Raw genomic sequence first — 19,994 nt, forward strand, 5'->3', positions numbered from 1 at the left:
TGATCATCACTAGCACACGACTTGAGGTCTAAAGCCTATCGTGGATGACATACTCCTTTTCTGTGCCATTCCAATTGAGTTAATTATGCATGTGAGTTCTATGAGTTCTCATTTGAATGCATAAAGACAAAGCACCTTGATCAATGGAAAGTACATTGATACGAAAGGGTGAGTTGCTTGGAAGACATGGTGGGCATTCATGTTACCATGAGGCAAGAAATCAAGATTGAACAAGTTCAGTCCATATGGTTTTAGATTTGTCGCAAACTTTCGTTTTGACAAATTCACATGGATAGGAACACATACATCATAAAATCTAAGTGTCATAAGGTTTTCGTCCTACATGAAAATGATTGTGAGGAAATGCTTTCACTAAGAGAGATTTTAAGAAGATAGCAATTGTGAAAATTGTATTCTCAAATTCGATTATGATTACGGTATCCCTTTTCATAGTTCGAATTGTGAGATTTGGCAATTGATCTGAACATTTGGGACTTAGTAACATAAATTCTGAATTGTTTAGACACACATGTGAGCTATCTAAGGCAAAGGTGTATGAGCTTAAAAATCTTAGATAAAGGCTTATCAAAGCATTAGGTATTAGAAATATGAACTTAAGGAATTCAATAAGCATTGTTTTCTAGAAGTTCAATTGTTTTTTTTTAATACATGTCAAAGCTAGTGGGAGCATAAGTGTTATGCTGGTAAGAAAATAATCATCATGTTAGTGGGAGCATGATTATTATGGTAAGTATTGCAAGTTAGCAATATTAATTATAGAAAACAAAGATTCATTTTGCAAAGTTGCAAGGGTTGAAAAGTTGTTTTGCTATAATTAAGGGAGAGAATATTATACTTCGTTTCAAAATTCTAAAGCTTAGATCGAGAAATGTTAATAAATTTAGTCAAGGATACATAGTGCATTCTCAAAATTCGATTATGATTACGGCATCCCTCTTCATAGTTCGAATTGTGGGAACAGGACACATAAAATATTATGGCAGAAGGATGATGAAGTATCATGTCTTTATGTGAGACATTATGCATCGTGTCCAATACGCTTCGGGTATAGGATCGATTGCATATGCTATAATATTTGACCATTCTAAAATTTTCCAGTGCCTAGGGCATTAAGAGGGAAAAGGGACTAGAACTGGTTTTGACTAAAATAATTAAACAACTATCAAAGGACGATCTGAGGTTCACTGAGTTTGTCGCTTGTGAGTAGTTGGAAGTATAGTACTGGATGAACTATATTGACATTATTATGAATAGATAAGATTCTATTAAGAATGAGTTGTCATATGGCAAATATGGAAATGTTTCCATTAATGGGAGTTGGATATTAAGAAATATGTCTAGATTAGAAACTTTTATGCGAGAAGGATGTTCAAAGGAATGTACTTTGAATGTGAGACTTCACGTCTATGGAATTGTCTTGTAACATTTTCCGATAGAATACCTTGTAATTTCATTAGCCGGGTCTTGGTGACTTTTGTGCTATGACATTACGAAAGAATCATTGCATAAAATGTTAGAATCTGACATATTCTAAAAGTGGCTAGAATTTGGTATTCTTATACTAATAATAAGGATTGGGAATTGTGAAATGAGTTTCATTGGAAAAGTTTTCAATTGATCTATTTCACAAAGTATGGACCATAGGAAACCAAAGTGTGTATGCTTGGAGCATGGGACAATTGTGGTTATAATTCGAGTAATAAGTTGATTTTCTGAAACAGTAAGCAATGAATAATGAGTAATCAATATGGTGTTTAAATAAAAGTGTTTTTATTTACGCTCAAAAGTTTTGGGACCATATAGGATTAATATTATTATTGCATTTCATTTTGCATGTTTTGACTTCCAGAATAACTAGGTTATTCGAACCTCCACAGTCGGTCATACGTTGGAAGTAGGTATGAAGGAAGACTGTCATGAATCTGTCTGTAGATTGTCTAAAGTGTTTAGACATAGCACAAGTTTGCTGCAGAGTTCATGAGTGCTTTGATAAGATTAAAGTATTGGATTAAACCCACGCTCACTTGAATCACTTCATGGTTTTATCACGAGTGATTGGTGAGACGATAACATTGTATATTCTTGAAACCGAGACGTGTGAGTTGTTATTTGTTGGTCGGTTGCACATTGATGATAAGTAAATGCACCAGTAACTTGGTGTTATAAAACTTATTGTTGTGTGTGATTCGATTAGTAGGTGCAAGCAAGCATTTGAGTCAAAGTTTATCCATTCCTTTTACCCAAGGTGGGATAAAAGCGATGTCTGTGGGCCCCTCGATGATTTAGTGATGACAAAGGAAAGTGCTCGGCCGGGCTAGGACTGATTTGATTTGTTCAATTAGTCAGTCGTCATAAATCGGAAATCGGGAAACGACACATAGACTGAGAGAATGATTTCAATCCATGTCTCATGTCTATACGATATCTTGAAGAATAGAGGAATATATAATCCCTTATCTAAAGGACACGCGTATCTGATAAGATCAGAGTTGACAGCGGCTTTTGGAAGCTACGATTGCTGATCAGGTTCTGAAGTCATACGCAGAATAGTTATTAGACTTATCCAAGTGGGAGACTGTTAGATTAGTGTCTAAGTCCATAACTATTTTGGTATGTACTTGACCCGATTATGAGCATGGTCCTTTTGGGTTGCCTTCACCATAGCAATATGTAGGATGAATTAGAGAGAGAAATGTTTAATTATGATTTATTAATATATTATAAGAATAATATATTAAAGGAGAAATCATATAGTTTAATTAATATTAGTCAAGAATTAATTAAGAATTAATTTTGTGACTAAAAGAGATTAATTAAACTTAGGGGACTGGATTTGTAATTATAAGATAATTACAATTGGGCTATGGATCACCTAATAATATATAGGTTGGACGAATTCTATGGGAAGCCCATTAGAAATCGTCCAAGGGATATGTTAAAGGAGTTCATGGGCTGCTTAGGGCCTAAGCAGCCAGATTAGGGTTTCCTAGTTGTAAACCCTAATAGCCTACATGTATATAAAGGACCCTTAAGCCCCAAAAACGTGGACAAGTAATCCTTTAGGGTTTCCAGCCCTTTTTGGTGCCTCCTCTCTCCTCCCTCTTCATCCAAGTTGCTTAGTGGTGTTTGTGACTCCATTAGAGGTGCAGCACTTGAGGCACTAAGCTTTCTGAAGCTAATCAAAGCAAGGATTGATTGTTATTGCTATATAACAATCAAAGGTAATTACTAAACCCTTATTTCAGTTCTTATTTGATAGATCTAGGGTTTGTAAGTCTTGGATTCATTGCATGTACAATAGAGAAACCTAGATCCAAGCATTAGGGTTTGTATGAGCACATAAGATTGTTCTTATGCTTAAAACCCATCACAACATCAGTTTCATCCAAAGTTCCAATTGCTCAAGGTCAAACATCAATTCCTAAAGTTCTAATTGCTCAAATGAGAGACAGAAAAGGAACAATTTTGGCAAAAAAAAACTTCACAAACTTCATCCACCATTATCTTGACCATCAAAAATCAGCTATAAATCAATAAATTTGGAATGAAGTTATGTTTCACCATCGATTCAAAACATCATAGAAAACCCAAAACATGAAAACAATTCGATTTTCACGAATCTGGAGTGATTTTAGCAACTTCGTACCCGACCATTGAAGGAGATCGGAGATCGCATGGTGGAGCCCAGTGTTGTTGAGGGCGGAACCAGCGCTGGCGAGGGCAGCGCTTTCAAGGGTGGAACCAGCGATGTCGGAGCTCGGTGGGAATCGATTTCATGGAGGTGAGAGTCATATCAGAAGTTGTGCAAAACTTGTGGGTGTGCGAGATCGACGATGGGGCGACGGTGTTGTGCGATTCTACGATGGGAGGAGGTTGTTGGCATTGGAGTTATCAGAGGTGGGAGGAGACATGAGAGGATCTAGTGAAGGTTGGTTATGGAAGCGTTCGTTCATACAAGGGCAGTACAGGGAGGACGCGTATATTTTTATTCAGATACAAGTTTAGGTCTGAAAGTTTAAGAGGATTTAGAGAATTAAGAGTCTTTTATTCATAGGCTATCAAACGCTCTACATCTGAAATATTAAGAGGTTGCCTCTTAATTTTTCAATTAAGAGGCTACCAAACAACCCCTAACCAGGGGTGATAATTCTTGACACAACTCGCGATACGATAAGAACCCGACGTGAAAAGAAGCGAGCTTGGGTTGTAATTTTTGACCCACCAACATGTCATCCTGCCATATAAACGGGTCGTGTTTGAGTTATTATTTGGACTCATAGGTCAACTCGCCAACTCGTATTGTCTTTTTTTTTTCTTAAAGGTATTACCGTTTTAAAGCATACTCCGCCAGATATGGTTCACCATTTGGAGTAGACATAGAGATATCTTGCCTTGCATTTGTAAGCGATGTTGCATAACCCCCTTATGGTCACCCTGAAATGAGCATGAGAAGATTTGAACCCATAATCATCATATGAGAAGATTCACCGTATAGGATATTAAATTTAAGTTATGCGAATATGACCATCAATCTATGCGTGTTGTGTGGCTAATTTAAACCGGTCCCCACCATTACGCAAATAATATATAGGTTTATGGGTCAACCTAACAACACACCAAACTGTAAACCCGAATCTAATCCACGAACCATGAACTCGTATAATTAAACGGGTTAGATGGGTCGTGTCCAAGTTAATGTTTCTAACCCATCAACCCATTCCAAAATGATACGATTGATACCCTCAACAATAACACTCGAGTTGCAGTTGCTTTCGAGAAAAATTCCGATCATTTATCACAAGGAGACAAGAATGATGTGTTTGTAAAACCTTACGATTTTTTTGATTTCGTTTTTGCCTTATTTTTTATGCCACGTCATTACTAATTTCACTTTTTTTTTATATAATCTAAATATTTATATGTATTTTCAGTTATTTTAAATCCAAAAAATGAACGTATTTAAAATCGTATTATTAACTTACGAATGACGTACACGAAATCGGAAAACCAATTTGGGGGAGGGAGCAGTTGTATCTATTCCCAATTTAGAAATTTCTCTGTAACCCTAAATTGATATACGGAATCTGAGGTACAGATTATTTAATGCTTGAAAATACCTTTCGAATGATAATTTGGGGTAGAACTGTTGAATCAAGATTTTGGGGATCGAGGCATAAATCACATCCCTGATCCCCACCAATCGGACCCATACGCAGAAACGTACTGGAATCTCCTCAATTTAGGAACTAGAAGACAGAGTGATCCGTTTTTGAGGAATCGATGGTCTAGGGTTTCGTTTTTCAACGAATCCCGAAACCAGAATCTCCTCTTTCTTCGTCAACCTCCGTAGCGACGATGGATTCTTCATCCTTTTCAAATCGGCTAGACATATTCGAAATTTACCGGCGCTATTGCGGTAACATCCAATCCAATTATTTTACTTTATTCTGAAACTACAATTATTTCCTTGATTGATCGATAGTTGCTATGGGTTTTTTCATTTCTTACCTTATGAATGATGCGTACGAAAGAAAACAATGTCTCTCCTATCTCCTGACATCTAATATCATCAAGAATTTCAGTTGGTTAAAGATTAAAAGTAGATTCAGTAATCAATTACATTAAACTTGGAATGATGTTCATGGATTCGCTTTAACCCTCGCAAATGAGGTTTTGGATCCTGAAATTACTTAACTATTCCGAGTTTTAATCCACAGGCTATGCGATTCTGATGATTCAAACTGCAATAATCACTTAAATAACACACAACCAAACACCCTTTAATTCTTCAATTGGCTTTCTTTTCCAGAAATCACATCAGAGGCATATGCCTTTGGAGAAGATGGTTACAGACCAGCCAATGAGTCAAAGAAATCCAAACTATACAGAGATGCATTATCCCAGCTTCTACAACTAGTTGAGTCAAGAGTGGACAAAAGGTATATATGTTTCTTCTTTCTTTTCTTTCTACTTATATTCATCATAAGTAGTTATTATTATTATTATTATTATTATTATTATTATTATTCCTATTACTTTCATCTCATGGATTCTTTGTATCAGTTAAAGATTGACGAATGTTGTGGTTCTTACTTTTTTTGATAACAGAATGCCAATACTTGAAGAAATTCCTATGCTCATGTCAAGGCTTGATTTGATGGTGAGATGTGAACAATTTTTTATTCAATGAAACATATATATTTATATGTGTGTTATTATATTATATGTTACCAATGAATACGTTTTTTTATACCTGTAGGTAGACTCATGTGAATTCTCACGTTTCTATAACTTTATGTTCTTCATATGCCGAGAAAATGGTCAAAGAAGCATAAGTAAGTTTGCATATCTATAAAATATGGATAATTAATTATTTCATGCTACTTCTTAAAACCCATTTTGGATTTTTTTTTTTTTTTGTGAACTTTTCTTAGCTGTAAGCAGAGCAATCATTGCATGGAAATTAGTTTTATCCGGAAGGTTCCGACTACTCAATCAATGGTGCAGTTTTGTTGAGGTGGTTTTAGTTAATAACAATAAAACTATATGAATTTGGTATTTTTCATTAATTTTTTCATGTCGTATATTAAAATATAAACTAATTTTATAAGTTTAACGTGTAGAAAAATCAGAGGCACAATATCTCGGAGGACACATGGCGACAAGTTTTGGCATTTAGCAGATGTGTACATGAAAATCTTGAAGGATATGATCCTGAAGGTACTATAACTTTCTCCATTAAGTCGTTCTTTCTGTATTAAGTGCTTATAAATTATAAAAAAAAAGATGATTAAAACAATTTTATATGTCTAATGTCCTCTTTTGTATTTGTATGTGTCAGGAGCTTGGCCTGTTTTGATTGATGAGTTTGTGGAGCATATGTATATCATAAATGGATCTGAAGATGCTCGTAGCTTCTCTTGTAGTTGTGGTGACTCAGAAACCGAACCAATTGTTGATTCTCTCCCTGGTATGTAAATACAGATAGTCCGGTACAATACACTTTTTTAGAACTGTCAGTCCGGTACAATACACTTTTTTAGAACTGTCAGTCCGGTACAATACACTTTTTTTGAACTGTCAGTCCGGTACAATACACTTTTTTTGAACTGTCAGTCCGGTACAATACACTTTTTTTGAACTGTCAGTCCGGTACAAATACAATACACTTTTTTTGAACTGTCAGGTACATTTTTTGTACTTTGTAGGACTAGCAGTCCGGTACAATGCGCTTTTTTATGACCGACAGTCTGGTACAATATACTTTTTTATGACCAACGGTTCGGTACAATGCGCTTTTTTTTCGATGATACATTACACTTTATGAGGACTGACAGTATGGTACAAATACAATACACTTTATCTGGACCGACTGTTCAGTACATTTTTTGTACTTTTTGGGACTAGCAGTCCGGTACCATACACTTTTTTAATACTGAGAGTATGGTACAAATACAATATAATATTTTAGGACCAGTTGTCCAATATACTTTTCTAGGACTGACAGTTTGGTACAAATATATTGGACTGCCAGTACTTTATAGGATTGGCAGTCCAGTATCATACATACACCTTCTTAGGACTGTCACCTTTTTAGGACTGACAGTCTGGTACAAATAGTGTACGATTTTTTTTAGGAATGTATGGTACTGGACTGACAATGACAATATTTGGACACTTTCTTTTGAAGGATTGAAAATTCTTCCTGGGGTGAAGAGGAAATTGGGCGAGGAAGAATTTAGGGATTCAAATACAATTATGAATTCAAAAAGAAGGCAAACTGATTTTCGGGAGGGATGTGCAATGAGTAGTAGCCCATCGTGTGCTGTGGAGGGCAGCCTTTCAAAAGGTTTTGCAGAACTTTTCTCTGGTCTTTCTTGTTTGCAATTTGATCGTGAAACGAGGGTTCCATTTACATTATAATTGTTTTTTCTTTTTTGTGTTTTAGTTGTGTGTGTATGTGTGTGAATTCATATATGTTTCGTGCGTATCCCCATTTTTCATTTTTCTTAGTTTCTTTTTGGGGGTAGGCGATGGTTTATAGTGTATTGTGTGATTGATAAATGGAATAAGAAAATCACACCATGTATGTGGTAAGATCGTGTATGTCATGTGATAAGTAATGTTATTTTGGGCCGATAAATGTTGTTAATGTGTTTGATGAAATGTCTCAAAGAGCTTTGTGAACAAATAGATAAACATTATGGCGATTGATGAAATGCCTAGAATAGTGTTTTTTTAAATAACAAATAGATGGCTTATGAGTCATTTTAATTAGGGGTGACAATGGGTTGGGTTGGGTCATAAACGGGTTGATTTGTTTAGTTAAATGGGTTGAAAATCTTTACTCAACCTAACTTATTTAAGTAAGCAGGTTGAAAATTTCCAACCCAACCTAACATTTTTAATAAATAGGTTGAAATTAGGTTGACTTGATTATTGTTTTTCCAACCCAATCTATTTACTAAACAAGTTAAACCTGGGTTGACCCGTTTAAATTTTCATAAAAAACCTCATTAAAAATCAAATAATACATCAAATAAAATTACATACAATTTAAAAGCTATATTAATTGTTCAAGTTTGAAAATTATACAACAATAGCTTTATTGACCCATAACATAAACACAAATAAAAATTTTATATATGTTTAAATTCTACACTTTTACCAATTCGAATACAATAATGGTTAGTAAGGGTTAATTACCCATGGTTTTTGATAAATAAAAAATAGTCAAAATTTAATGATCAACTAAATAATAATACTAAATAAATATAAATAAAAAAATATTTAATCATTTTAAATGGGTTGGCAAGTTGTAAATGGGTTAGGAAATTAACTCTATCCCAACCCATTTAATTAAACGAGTTTGACAAGTTGATCCATTTAATTAAATGGGTTCAAAATCTCAACCCAACCTACTATTTATTGAGTTGGGTTTCGGGTTAGGATTGTCACCCCTAATTTCAATGCCTCAAAAATAGTCTAAAGAACAAACTGATGTCATTTAAGTGTTTGATGTAATGCTTAAAATTGTATTAAGAACAAATTGATGTCATTTATGTGTTTGTGGAAAGAAATGCTTCAAAGGAGTTTTTGAGGGTAGAAAGAACACTATAAATTGAAAACAACAAACAACAAGCGGTTGCCTTTTAGGTGTTTGATTAAATGCCCAAAAAGTATTGTAAACAACAAAAGAATAAATGGTTGCCTTTTGGTGTTTCATTATATGCCCGAAAGAGTTTTAAAGCAAGAAACATGAACCCTATACATACATTTATATTAGATGTAGCATTCAAGAAGGGGGAAATAGCAAAGGACCAGAGCATGATCTTGTGATTTTACCATGGTTGAGATCTATGTTATTGAGCTTCTGATGGCACCAATGGAGTTGAGGAGTGGATATAACTGACATCATGAGTACTCTTGACACAAGCTTCAACTCGATCATGGCAAACATCATGTCTTTCTTTTGAGAATCTCCTAAATCTGTGACTTTGTTTCTCAACCAACATCTCTTTTTTCCCTTTAAATTCTTCATCCACAACTCTTTCTATAAAAGCAAACAATAAACACAAAAATAAAAAAACAGCTCAAATTAATTCATCTCTATATCAAACACAGATTAAGCTCCTAAGCTAACAACATGGGGTCGATGAGAATTTCAATTCAAATGTGGATTGCTCTGGATATTGAACTCTTATGTCGGACACTAGCAGGCCACAATGTGAGTTTCAGTTAGACCTACACATTGAGGGTCTTAGATCTGTCTCGAAACAGTCTGGTTTTTTTCTGGTTTTTTTCCGGACTGGTCTTGAAAATGTATTCTTCTCGGTCTGGTATTAATGTGGTCCGGTCTTTTTCAGACCAATATCGCAGTCTTTGCCAACGCCTTTTGTCGGTTCGGATTTGAGGTATTTCGGTTTAAATTTGTTTTTTATTTTTTGTTTTTTTGTATTTTCAATCTGATTTTTGATTTTTCTATTTTTTCCATCCGATTTTGGTTTCAACCCCACAATTATTTTAATTAGATTTGATCATGTGTAATAATCAACAAGACTTATGATTAAGATTTAAACTTTACATTAAGTTTAAATTTCATAATCCAATATATATATATATATATATATATATATTATTGAAAGTTTGTTCACACAAATGTTTCATTTTGAAGTTGGTTTTTGTCTTTTTACCAATCAATAAAAGTTATGTTGGATAAATTGTAAGTAGGAGTTAGTTAATTTCACAAATAAACAAGTTAGATTGGAGTTGAATGATTTCATAAATGTCCGAGTTAGATTAGAGTTGAGTGGTTCATAAATGCGAGTATGAAATACCCATATGCATATAGTATGAACATGTGGTGGTTGGGTTGATGTTATTACATTTACAAGAAAAGAGCTTAAAGAAATTGACCGCAAATTCTAAATGATATTGTTGTATCTGTTTTGCCAAAACCCCGACTTCTGAGTTGGTTGAAATGACTTATGGGTTGCAGAAAACACGTTGCAAAAACTATGGTGCTTTGTTTGCAAGTGAAGGGAATTATGAGTTTGCACGTCACACTCACTTATGGTCGAGGCGTACGACTATAGTCAACGACAATTAATAAGATCACGTATATGAGTAGGTTCATTTGTACTTGTTTATCTTTATCTTTTCCTTTGATGTTTCTATTTATTGTTTTCTTTGTTGTAACCATGGTTGCAGAAATCGGGATTAATCGGCGATTAATCGTGGATTAATCGCTTGGCGTTCTCCAACCGTCGAGGATTAGGGTATTAATCGGAAATTTAGGATTAATCGGGTTTGGCGGGATTAATCGGTCTTGGCGGGATTAATCGGTCTTGGCGGGATTAATCGGTCAACAAAAGTCAATAAAAGTAAAAAAATTCAAAAAAAGTAAAAAAAAAGTCAAAAAATTTAAAAAATTTAAAAAAAAAATTCAAAAAATCAAGTTTTTTTTACTCCAAAATTTTCAGATTTTCAAAATTTCAAATATTATACCAAATTGTTCATATTTTCGTATTTTCAAATTACAAATTTTCTTATTTTATAATTTTGAAGTATTTGTTTTTCTTAAGATATATATTAATATTTGATTAATTTTAATATTTTATTAATAATCTATGGTCCTCGATTAATCCGCGATTAATCCCCGCCAAGACCGATTAATCTCTTAACACCTGTCGACCGTCGAGCTACCGTCAAGCGATTTTTACAACCTTAGTTGTAACAAATGTATGAATAAATGTGAAACTATTTTTTTTTTCACACATTTGTTACAACAAAGAAAACAATATGAAAGGAAACGATTAAGAAACCATAACTGAAACGATAAAGATAAACAACAAAGGAAACGATAAAGATAAACAAGTACAAATGGACGATACTCTTAAACACAATCTTATTGATTGTTGCCTACTAAAGTCGGGTGCCTAGGCAATAAGAGAGTGTGATGTGCAAGCCCAAAATTCCCTTCACTCACAAAAAAGCACCATAAATTTTTGTAATGCACTTTCTGCAACACATAAACCATTTCAACTAACTCAAAAGTTTGCCAAACATCGCAGCGTCGATGGGGGGTTTGGCAAAATAAATACAACAATATCGTTTGAAATTACATCCATTTTTTAGTTAAGCTCTTTTCTTGTAAGCATGATAACAATTACCCAACCATCACCTATTTATAATATATATATATATATATATATATATATATATATATATATATATATATATATATATATATATATATATATATATATATATATATATATTATAGAAGGGTATTTCACATGTACGTTTATGAACCACCAACCTAATCTAACTCGGATATTTATAAAATTACCCAACTCCAACCAAACTTGTTTATTTATGAAATTAACCGACCCCTGCTTACAACCTATCTAACATAATTTTTTTTATCCATCGGTACAAATACAAAAACTAACTTCAAAATGAAATATATGTATGAACAATCATTCAATAAAATATTTAAAATATATATTGGGTTTTGAAATTTAAACTTAATACGAAGCCTTAAACCTTAAATATAATGCTTGTTTTAATTATAAAGGAAAACGATAAAGTTTCAATATTTTGGGTTAGTCTAGGGTTTAATCTCAACATTTATTTTTTGAACAGAAAAGTCTCGATTATTTTATATTTTACCCCAATTAACTAAATAACCCTTATTTTATTTCAACGGAAAATGACATATTAGCATATAAAGTTAGATAATCAGAACTTTTCTGTTCAAAAATAAATTTTGTTATTAAACCGTAAACTGACCCAAAATATTGGGATTTTATTGGAGATTTCCCTTTTATAAATGGGAAAAATATTGTAACATGATTAAATCTAATTAAAATACATGTAGATTGAAAAAAATTCCATTAAAAAAAATTGAAAGAGTAAATTACACGAATGGTCCTTATGGTTTAGGGTAATTTGCGTGTTTGGTCCCTAACTTATTTTTTGAACTCGGAAGGTCCCTACTGTTTGTTTTTGTTACGCGCTTGGTCCCTATGTTACCAAAAAAGACTATTTTGTCCTTGATTTTTTTTACTTTATTTAAATAAACACATCCCCAATCACACCCCTCACTTTATCTTACCTACCCCATCGTTTTTCCCTATTTAAATAATAGTCTTTTTAGGTAAGACAAGGACCAAACGCATAACAAAAATAAACAGTAGGGACCAAACGTGTAACAAAAACAAATAGTAGAGACCCCCCGAGTTGAAAAAATAAGTTAGGGACCAAGCACACAAATTACCCCAAACCATAGGGACCATTCGTGTAATTTACTCAAACTGAAAATGGGAACCGAACCAAAATAACCCAATTCCAAACCGAAAAAGGCGCACGTAAAGACCACATGACCAGATCACAAAAAATGAGATATTTCCCGACAGAACTGCATTAAGACCAAACCGATAAAAGAGTGTTCTGAGAACGCCCTAGATCGGTCCGGACGGGTTTGAGACCACCAAATCACCAATGTGCAGCCGTGCAGGTACACTAAGCCCTTATATCAAGTTTTAAGCCATTTAGTGAGTTGTTGTGTGGGAGTTTCGGTTTCTGTGTTGTTTGTAGAAAGCCACTATATCTTATTTATATCTCAAGTAATATACTTGTAGTAATCTTTATGGGTTTATTTATAACGAGTGTTTTTGTTGAGTAAAAGTGATCACCTGTCGCAATGTACGTGTAAGATCATGCAAGAGATTGAAGTCTCGTGGGTCTTCTAATGGTGAACGAGTCCATGAAAGATGGTTACTTGTTCTCCACCAAGGTTTCTTCTTGTCTACTTCGATAAATGACTTGAAAGTCTTCATGCATTTCTCTATGGTTTTCAACACATCCGTCGCCCTCATCATTAGCTCTTCGTTCCTTTCTTCTTTCTTGTGGTTTGCTTTTTCTTAATATGCACAAAACATTCGATTTTTATTAAACAAAAGGCACCAACATATTTGATAAAAGTACCCTTTATCCCTTATGTTAAGATATAATATAATACCCGAATCTGGAAAAAAGAAAACCCGTTGATGTAAAATCGTCAAACTTAATTTTTTTTTGTTCAAACCATCAACCATGCACACTTTACAGTTTATAATAGAACAACAAACTAACAACTCGAATAAGAAGCCTTTGTAAAGCCCAAAATCCAAACTAGTTAAGTGACCCTATAACCCCTATAAAATCAACTTACAATAAAAAAGCGTAACAAGTTTGCAACTAAGCTCCATAAATCCATTATAATTTGACGTTTTTCTTTTTCGGTTTAGTGATCATCAAATTTTTTGATTTAACTAAGTTTATTTCTTTTCTAACAAACCATTACATAAAAACCACTATCACGGAATTAATTAGGTTTAGCATTGGAAGAAACTCCTTTTTAATGATTTAACCAATAAAACTTTGAATATTTAATAAAAATACTATTTTTAAACAAAACACATATTCTTCCGTTTTGCAATTCAGTATTGGAAAAAACTTAGAGCGGTTGGACTAGAAAAAAGAAAATATTTTTGTGGTTAAAAAAAACAAATTATATGGTTTCTATGGAATTTGGACAATTATTTATGTATTAATTTTTTTCTTGTGAAATTTAAACTTCGGTCAAACTCTATTTTGAAGTGTTCATAACAAATGATCACCATTAGACTCATTAATATGTTTGTAAAAAACAAGACGACATACTAGTTGAAAAACTAGTTGATAGTTGAAAGCTAGTTGTTATATGAAAAGTTAATCGATAAAAATGACATTTGGTAACTAGCTGATAAGCTAGCTGAAAGATATAAAATGATATAAAATGACATTTAAAAAAATATGATTTTTATAATTAATTAAGGGTATATTTTACAAAATTAAAAATGCTCATAAAAAGATAGTCTAAGTAATTTAAAAAAAAAACAACTAGCCTATAAGTTACTTTTTGGTTTGCCAAAACATGACAATCTAAAAAAACTAAAAAAATAAGCTAACTTATCAGCTAGTTGTGGTTACGGCTGTAAACGAACCGAACGAACACGAACGATGGTTGTTCATGATCGTTTGTTTAAGTTAGCCGAACAAACGAACAAACACGAAAGGATAAACGAACTAGTTTTCTTGTTCATGTTCATAACATAAACAAACATATAATATAGTAATGTAATAAAACATAATTGAACGTATATTAACATAAAAGAACTTAAATGAACGAACATAAACAGACGTAAACGAACAACATAAATGAATGTTCACGAACATAATCGAACGAACAAGACCATTGTCCATGTTCGTTCATCTAACTAAACGAACAAAAATTTGTGTTCATGTTCGTTTATTTATTAAATAAACGAACATAAATGAACTTCCCACCGAACGGTTCACTAACAGTTTTTTGAACGTTCGGTTCATTTACAGCTCTAACCGTGAAAATACAACCTTAATTTGATAACTATATACTACCGTTTCTTTCTCATTTAATAGAGATTTAATATAGAGAATATGATAAATAAGAAATTTTAATTTGGATATCCCTTATATTTTCTTCCTATTTATCTTTCTACCTATTTAAAATGGTAATAAATATCATATTTTTTTTATAAAATTAATATTTTTTAAGACACTTGTAATCTTTAATAAGTAGGAGAAAAGTTCAATTTCAAATCGTAACTTAATATTTTTTTCCATTACTTTTTTCATATACACTCATTTTTTTAAGAAAAAAACATTGACCACACTTAATAATGCTAAAAATAATAATAAACAATGTTTTAGTGTACCTGAAACTTGAGGAACTAGTAGTAGGCTCTTAAGTGAAGACCTTCTCTGATTAAAATTCCAATACCTTTTGCCATTTTCAGACCTTTCATCCTCCATAAACCTCTCTAGCAGAATCTGAAACCTCTGAAATTTAAGTACCAAAGTACTACTACACAATGCACCATAATCCGATGTACAAGTATCATGAGCACATGAATCAACAATAGCTTCAAGCTTTCTATATTGATCATGGAGTGCTTCCCATGATAAACATGATTGAGCCACATACACCATCTCAAAATCACTTTCCAAGCTCTTTAAAATTCTTTCATCGCCACCCAAACGCCGTTTATTATTCCCCACAAGCGCCTCTAAAACGTTAATTAATTAATATATATATCAAGAATGATTAATATTTCATTGATGGATTAATTGAATTAATGGTGAAATTATGAGAAAAGAAACTCACGAAGTGCACATGTTCGTTCTTGGTTGAGAAGATCAAACCAGTTTACTCTTTCGGTGTAAGATTTGTAAAATGAATCTTTTTCTTCTTCTTCTTCTTCCTCTTCTTCTTCTTCATCAGGTTTAAAAAAAGCTGTAAATATGAGGGAAGATTATGTATTTACCAGAAAACCAGGAAAAAACGGATTTAACGACGTCGTTAAGACCATGTTTGAAAGTGACACCGCACCTGTTAACTCCGGTGTGGCTCCATCGTTGTCAGTGTCGGCTTGATCTTCTTCCGGTAAAGTGCATGAAGATGACGGGGTGTTTGAAATTACCTCCATGTCCCTAAGGGTACCAAAAGAGTAAGAACTAATAGGTGAACTTGCACCAGAAAAACTTGTGCTTTCATCATCTAGATCCGAACTTGAACATATAGACATGGTTTCTTGATCAACTGACTCAATGTGAACGTCACAAAAGGTTATTTTAGTAATTTCAGGAGAACACTCATGGCGTAAAAGCAAGATCCCATGAGTATTACTTGAGGAGCTTAGAGAATCACCAACTTCATACCACAAATCTTCTTCTTCTTCTTCTTTTTGTGCTTCGGTGTTGCCATTGTTGAATTTTGAAAACGTGCGTGTTATGATCATTAAGACTCCATTGACATGTGAGAATAGAGAGTGATTAATGAGAAGGATCCATCTTTTTAGGGTTTTGATCCAGAGGATAATTTGACAGAAGAAGAGGAAGAAGGGATGGATATAGAAGCTTAGAAAAAACCACTTCATAAATCCATCTGGGATCAAGAAGACTTCAATAATAAGCCAACAGTTTGCAAGCAACGCCATGCCTAAAAGACTCTCGCAAGCCTTAGTAAACACATATAAAGAAAGTAGTAGTTTGTTTGTCCAAAATATTATGTATCTAAAATATGAAAGATATGTAAAATTGACCATTTAAACAATTTTTTATCTTCTTTTATATATAGTTTTATGAATAGTTGACATATTAGATATGATTATTACAATAATAATACTATGTTTTTAAGAGAATGATTTAAAAGATTGTAAATACATTTCAGTTTTTTCATTTATTTTCTTAAAAATAGCAATGAAAAACCTCACTTTACTCAGTTTTGAAATCAAGCTTACACATTTACATGCTCTTGGTTGAAGCTTTTTCAATCATTGTGACTAAACGTTTTGAAGAATTTATTAAACCAAAAGGCTTTTATATTAAACCAAAAGGCTTTTGAAAAAGCTCCTGCCTTGAATGTTCTAAAGGCGTGTTCGGCAAAACTAACCGGTAGCGGGTACTCGGGTAGCGGTTAGCTTATGATTTTAGAGCTTTTTGTTGAAAGCTACTTTATGTAGCTTTTGATTTTGGAGCGTTTTGTTTAGGCTAAAAGCTAAACGCTTCCGTCGCCGAACGAGGCTTTTTCTTTTTACTAGCGTTTTCTTAAAAGCTAGAAGCCAGAAGCTCCCAAAAGCTGCGTGCCGAACACGCCCTAAGTGTTGAATTATAGAGTCTGATTGTTTCTAGAGCAGCTGACCATTGTTATGGTGACTAAGCAATGGGTTCCTAGTAGAGTACTTAACAAGCATATATGTGATGCCTATTTATCATCAAAATAGGTGTAACATCCCAAAATCCAGGACCAAAAATTTCGTTTTAATTAAGTTATTACATAAAACCATCCGTGTAAAAACATTCATAATAATATCACGTGTCAAACCAAAGTGTCAGTAATCAAAACATGTTATCATAAAATAATATCAGAGTGTAATCCCAATGATCTCATGTGCAGAAAATATAGTGAGATGCGTTGCGATCGAGCCGGCTCCTTTCCTTTGAAAATGAAGTACCTGAAACCAAAACTAAAAACCGTAAGCACGAAGCTTAGTGAGTTCCCCCATCATACCACATACCATACAATAACATATCTAGCCAAACATATCTGGGTGCCGGCCTCACCTTCGGTCTATTTCAACTGGATAGTTGCCTAGCATATCTGGGTGCTGGCCTCCCCTTCGGTCTATTTTAACCGGATAGTTGCCTAGCATATATGGGTGCTGGCCTCCCCTTCGGTCTATTTCAACCGGATATCGGGGACTATTTCACCCCCTACCACTACCACATAATAACATATCATAACATACATAAATATACTGTCAGGCATATCTAGGTGCCCGACCTACCCTTTCAGTATCTTTCAACCGGTATCCGGGGACTATTTCACCCCTACCACTACCACATAATAACATAACATACTAGCACATAAAGCATATAGATAGTGGCATACCAAATAATTTTCACAAAGATAATCATCTAACAAACAACTCCTACTAGTGGGCCGACATTGTGGCCTTAGACCCACTTCTACTGGAAGGTAACTCACCTCACACTGCTGAAGTCCAGTAGACACAATCCCAGCTGCTGGTTGACAGATTCTCGAACTGTCAATATCAAACATCACCCAATTAATAATTGGGTCCCAACACAAAAATCATAAGTCCATGCTTGGGGTAAAAGACTACTTTACCCCCATCTTAGCTTGATTCAAGCTCAAGGCCTAATCCAAAGGCCCAAAGGTCAATATCTTAATCAAGGCCCAACATATGACCTAATTTTCCAAATTGGGCCCAAACCTTTACATGGTCTCACTCTAAAGCCCAACCATTTATTCCAGTCCAACCTTTGACATTCTACTGGCCAAATATCATATAATCATTAAGGCCCAAACTATGGCCCATCTATGGCCCAATTTTCCAAATTGGGCGCAACTCCTCATATGGGTCTTACCTCAAAGCCCATTAATTATTCTAGTCTATTTGCTTGATCTTGGGTGGCCCATTAATAACCCAATCATTAAGGCCCAATAAAAAGGCCAAACAATAAACCCAAGTGAAATTAGGGTTTCACATAAAATGACGATTAGGGTTAAGTGTCCCTACTTAACCCATTAAGGACTTAATCCATTAAGTCCCACCTTGCCTTAGGTTAATTGCAATTGGTTATTAATTAATATTTTAAGTTCATTAAATAATTCCGATGCGGTCCCGATAAATCCCAAATTAGGGTTTCATGGCATTAGGGTTTTCCAAACCCTAATTAGGGTTTCCAACCCATCTCAGCCCAATAGGCCCAATAGTTAGATCCTTTGACCAATTAGGGTTCATTAGGCCCATTAGGGTTTCACTAAGCCCATTAGGGCTTCATTGGGCCCATTAGGGTTTCAAGCATCCCAAAACGAATCACAATACAAACGAGGCACACCGCCACCCGACACGACGGCCGGTGGCGGCAGCCACCACCTCAACAACCTAGTGGTGGACGGCGGTGGCACATGGTGGCAGTGGCTTCCTTGTGATTTCCGGCTAGACTAAACATGCACCAACAGAAATACATGCACACAAGCCCGCTATATAGTCACAAAACAACTCCAGCCACCCACCTAGTGGCTCACGACGACGACAGCAAGGTTTTCAGACGGTAGCCACCACCTGACGGTGGTGGCGATGGCTTCTTTTGGCTCCCTGACCAGCAACAACATACACAATCAAGCCCTTGCTTGGAATCCTGGACGCAACCACCACTTGGGGGTGCATGACGACGGCAACAACAGTTCTAACGGCCACATCGGTGGCTATCGGCGGCGGCTAGCAGAAAGGAGTGAAGAAGAACGATGGAGGAACCACTATAGAAGTAGTGGCGATACAACATGAACGAAGAGGCGGAGAGGGTGGGAAACTCCCATCGGAAATCACCGCCACGACGCCCGACGACGAGTTCCTCCGGTTACCCACTGCCATGGCGTCCCATGGCAGCCTTGGCCTTCAGCGGAGGTTGAAGCAGCAGAGAAGCTCGGCGGAGGCTGCGACTTCGACAGCAGGAGGGGTAGTGGTGGTCTTGCCGGCCGGATAACCGATGTGAACAGGTGGTGCGGCGGCTGGAAGAGGGAGGCATACGGGTGGCGGCTGTGAGGGTGTTTAGGGTTAGGGTTACGGGGTAAACAGCTATATACCCGACACCCTCAAACACTTCGCCATAATGCCAAGATCAGCTCCTCCTTTCTCTTTTTCTTTCAAACCTAGGCCATAATTTACTCTTCCCACCCCTGCTCACATAATTCCTTTCATATTTAGTCCCAAAGTTACCATTCGGCCCCTAGCCTCCCAAAATGTTTTCAAATAAAGTCCCATAAATTCCCATTTAGTCCCTGCCTTCATAAATACTTACAAAACCAGTCCAGAACTTAC

The 19,994-nt window shown here is 34.9% G+C and overlaps 2 protein-coding genes across 2 annotated transcripts; one reads left to right on the plus strand and one right to left on the minus strand.

Moving 5' to 3' along the window:
• Positions 1-5,230: 5,230 nt before the first annotated feature.
• On the plus strand, positions 5,231-8,187 carry LOC145167089 (defective in cullin neddylation protein AAR3-like). The gene is made up of 8 exons (XM_079086180.1): positions 5,231-5,437; positions 5,831-5,960; positions 6,130-6,181; positions 6,281-6,356; positions 6,456-6,538; positions 6,645-6,741; positions 6,863-6,991; positions 7,712-8,187. The coding sequence occupies exons 1-8, from the start codon at positions 5,377-5,379 to the stop codon at positions 7,942-7,944; spliced, it is 861 nt and encodes a 286-aa protein (XP_078942306.1). The 5' UTR covers positions 5,231-5,376; the 3' UTR covers positions 7,945-8,187.
• Positions 8,188-9,217: 1,030 nt separating this feature from the next.
• Positions 9,218-16,608, minus strand: LOC145167090 (uncharacterized). The gene is made up of 5 exons (XM_079086181.1): positions 15,977-16,608; positions 15,752-15,880; positions 15,303-15,653; positions 13,221-13,447; positions 9,218-9,574 (listed from the first exon to the last, which is right to left on the minus strand). The coding sequence occupies exons 1-5, from the start codon at positions 16,581-16,583 to the stop codon at positions 9,317-9,319; spliced, it is 1,572 nt and encodes a 523-aa protein (XP_078942307.1). The 5' UTR covers positions 16,584-16,608; the 3' UTR covers positions 9,218-9,316.
• Positions 16,609-19,994: the final 3,386 nt, after the last annotated feature.

Source organism: Lactuca virosa, chromosome 3 (genome assembly GCF_052849685.1).
Source record: "Lactuca virosa cultivar CGN04683 chromosome 3, Lactuca_virosa_CGN04683_v6, whole genome shotgun sequence".
Lineage (NCBI taxonomy): Eukaryota > Viridiplantae > Streptophyta > Magnoliopsida > Asterales > Asteraceae > Lactuca > Lactuca virosa.